The sequence below is a fragment of the Hipposideros armiger genome, unplaced genomic scaffold, assembly GCF_001890085.2.
Source record: "Hipposideros armiger isolate ML-2016 unplaced genomic scaffold, ASM189008v1 scaffold_31, whole genome shotgun sequence".
NCBI classification, from domain to species: Eukaryota; Metazoa; Chordata; class Mammalia; order Chiroptera; family Hipposideridae; genus Hipposideros; species Hipposideros armiger.
The window spans coordinates 3,403,144-3,405,790 of NW_017731381.1; the positions used below are offsets into that span (position 1 = coordinate 3,403,144).

At 49.5% G+C, this 2,647-nt stretch overlaps 1 protein-coding gene across 2 annotated transcripts in view; it reads left to right on the plus strand.

The window, feature by feature from the left end:
• The window catches only part of IFT52 (intraflagellar transport 52), a 49,394-nt gene that overhangs the window by 1,902 nt on the left and 44,845 nt on the right, over positions 1-2,647 (plus strand). For both annotated transcript variants that reach the window (XM_019637033.1, XM_019637032.1), the window contains exon 2: positions 487-2,524. In XM_019637033.1, the coding sequence (XP_019492578.1) occupies positions 2,504-2,524 (21 nt within the window). In that variant the 5' untranslated portion in view covers positions 487-2,503. The remainder of the gene's footprint in view (positions 1-486; positions 2,525-2,647) is intronic.

Consider the following 2,647-nt stretch of genomic DNA (forward strand, 5'->3'; position numbering starts at 1 on the left):
TAGGTGGTGGTGAAAAGGAGGCATTCAACTGGATGCTCATGGTCTAAGCCTGGCTGCCAAGTTCATGCTGTGCTCTACTTCAACTGCCTCTGTAGGTTTGGCAGGTCTAAGGTCATGGGGAGCCCAGGCCTGGGGCAGGGCTGGAGGCTGGTGCAGGCTTGGTGACCAGAGCTTCCCAGCCACCTATGGAGCAACATGTGTTCAAGATGAGTCATTTCTCAGGGTAATTCTGGACAGAATGTGAGCATATAACCCCTTCTGAATTCAGGACACCCTGCACTTGTAGGGTGGATCATGCTGCTGTAGTTCAGCGGAACGTGGTTTTCTTTTCCACAAACTTGTGGTTCACCACCTACTTCTGGGTGCTCTTATTAGCTTTTTGGTTTGTGGACAAGATGGGGAGCTTTCTTAACATCAATGTGTGCTGGTAATTTTATTGCCTTTTCCTCTTAATTCAGTCCCACTCTTTCCCTTCCATTTTTCCAGGGCAGCCCTCTGCCCCAGGAATTACAGGGCACGAAGGTGAATACCATGGAAAACACACCAATGACACTGACCTACTGGAGATCAAAGCCGGGTCAGGAAGAGCTACTGTTACCCTTTGACATGCGCTGAGAACCCTGAAACACTCTGATTTGATTTCTATCTTAATAGTGTCTGTTAATTGACAAATGTGGAATATGACGAGGGAGAAGCCAAAATTCCCCCAACTTCCCAAAGCAAAAAGCAAGAGCGTATAATTGTCAGACACATGATAGTATTGTCAAAAGTACACAATCTGCTGTGGATTGTGAAACGCATAATGGTTCTGTCTGTTCTAAGATTAAAGATGACAAAATTTTCGCCAGAATAGAAAATAAAGAAAAAAAATATATTGATCACGCTACGCCTATATTTACTGAGCACACTCTGAGTTTTATGTACATTATCTACAATCTTCACAATAAACCAGCTCTTAGAAATTATTAACCTTACTTTACAGATAAGAAACATGTGCTCAGAGAGATTAAGCAATTTGCTCAGAGTCACCCAGCTGGTATAAGACAAGACACAGCCAGGAATTGAACTTAGTGGCAGTTGAATTCTAAGACCCTTGTTCTTTTCTGCAACCTCCAAGAGTGGGAGATCCAGTGCTCTGGGCAGGTACTCTTTTGGTCTTCCTGTAAACACAGTCTGCACAGCAGGCAGAAGGATCCCGAGACCTGTTTCAACACACTCAAGTGGCACAGCCTACTCTCTCTACAGTGGAAATACATCACTTCCATTTTTATCCTTAACGGAAGATTGTATTCACCCAACTTCGTACCACCATACAGCAACCCCAGGAAGAGAATTCTCAAGCACCCTCCTCCACTTTTTAACTTTGCAATGACAGTAGTTGAGAAAAGGCAACAAGAGTTGTGTATTTTAGGATTCCAAAACTCCTACCACATGTTGAAGATTGTAACAAACAAACACAAATCGAAGCTGTCTTAAGTCTCTGCTCTCATCGGGTTGAGCCAGCGAGGCGGTGGCATTGCACAAAAGTCCACTTGTTCTCAGGGAAGGCACGGAGCGCTTTCCTGGGGAGAAGGGAGGCCCGTTTGTGGTTACCGGTCTCTGGTTTCTCATTTTCATAGCGATGGCGCTTTCCCATAAACAGTCCCTTTTGCCTGGAACGTTCTTCCCAGCTTGCCTTAATGAATACCACTCTTTGTTTCACATCTCTGCTCATCGGGTGCGCCTTTCTGTCCAGCTCCGGCCCCTCACAGCTCCCTTAATACAGTTTATATTTTTACTTTTTTGTGGGATCTGGCAAGGACTAAATCCCCGCCCGGGTACGCCTAGAGGCCGCAATATCCTGGGCCTGGCACTATGGGCTAATCAAAGAGAAATAACTATCTCTTGTCACCCTTCTCACCCCTAAACCTGCCCACCCTCTTTCCGGAAGTCTCCCCTAGCCTCCCAGGCAGCCGAAATCCTTTCGCACCACGCAGCAAACCGCTAATCGGCCGTGCCTGGTACTCCGACTCCACCCTTAAGCTCTCAGCAGCAGAGCTCCGCCCTCCGCCGGCCCTGCCTCTCTGCGCCTGCGCTCTTGGGATCGAGACCCGGAGTTCCGCACCCCCCCGCCGGAAGTCTTCACTATTCTCCTCCTTTGAGTTTAAGGGAAGTTTGGGCCCAAGCATTTTTATCAGTCTTTAATAAGACTTGATACTAAAGGAAAAAATGAAATCGGTTTATCTTTGGCCACGTTAATCCAGGTTCTGTTTGGATTTACCCCTCATCCAAAATAATGGTACAGCCCCAGATTAGCCCCGCCCCCTACCACCACCGCCCCGCCCCCTACCACCAACGCCTCGCCGCTTGAGGCGAAGTGGCGTCTCTGTTCCGCGGTAGTCACGTCCCTCGGGAGGTAGATCCACGCCCCGGTTCACGCCTTCCCAGCGCGCTGCTCAGTCTCCGCCGTTGCTAAGTGGCCGTGGATACCTGGCGGGGAGATACTGGGCGGTGTCAGGTGAAGATGGTGGTCACTGGGCCTCAGGTAAGAAGAGCTCCGACTGTGATGGGCCAGCCGGGGCGTTGGGGCGGCCTGGGAGCTGGCGAGGGCCTCGCCGGACTGTCCGCGGGGCCTCTGGGACAGTCTTATGGAAAATTGAGGTCCTCG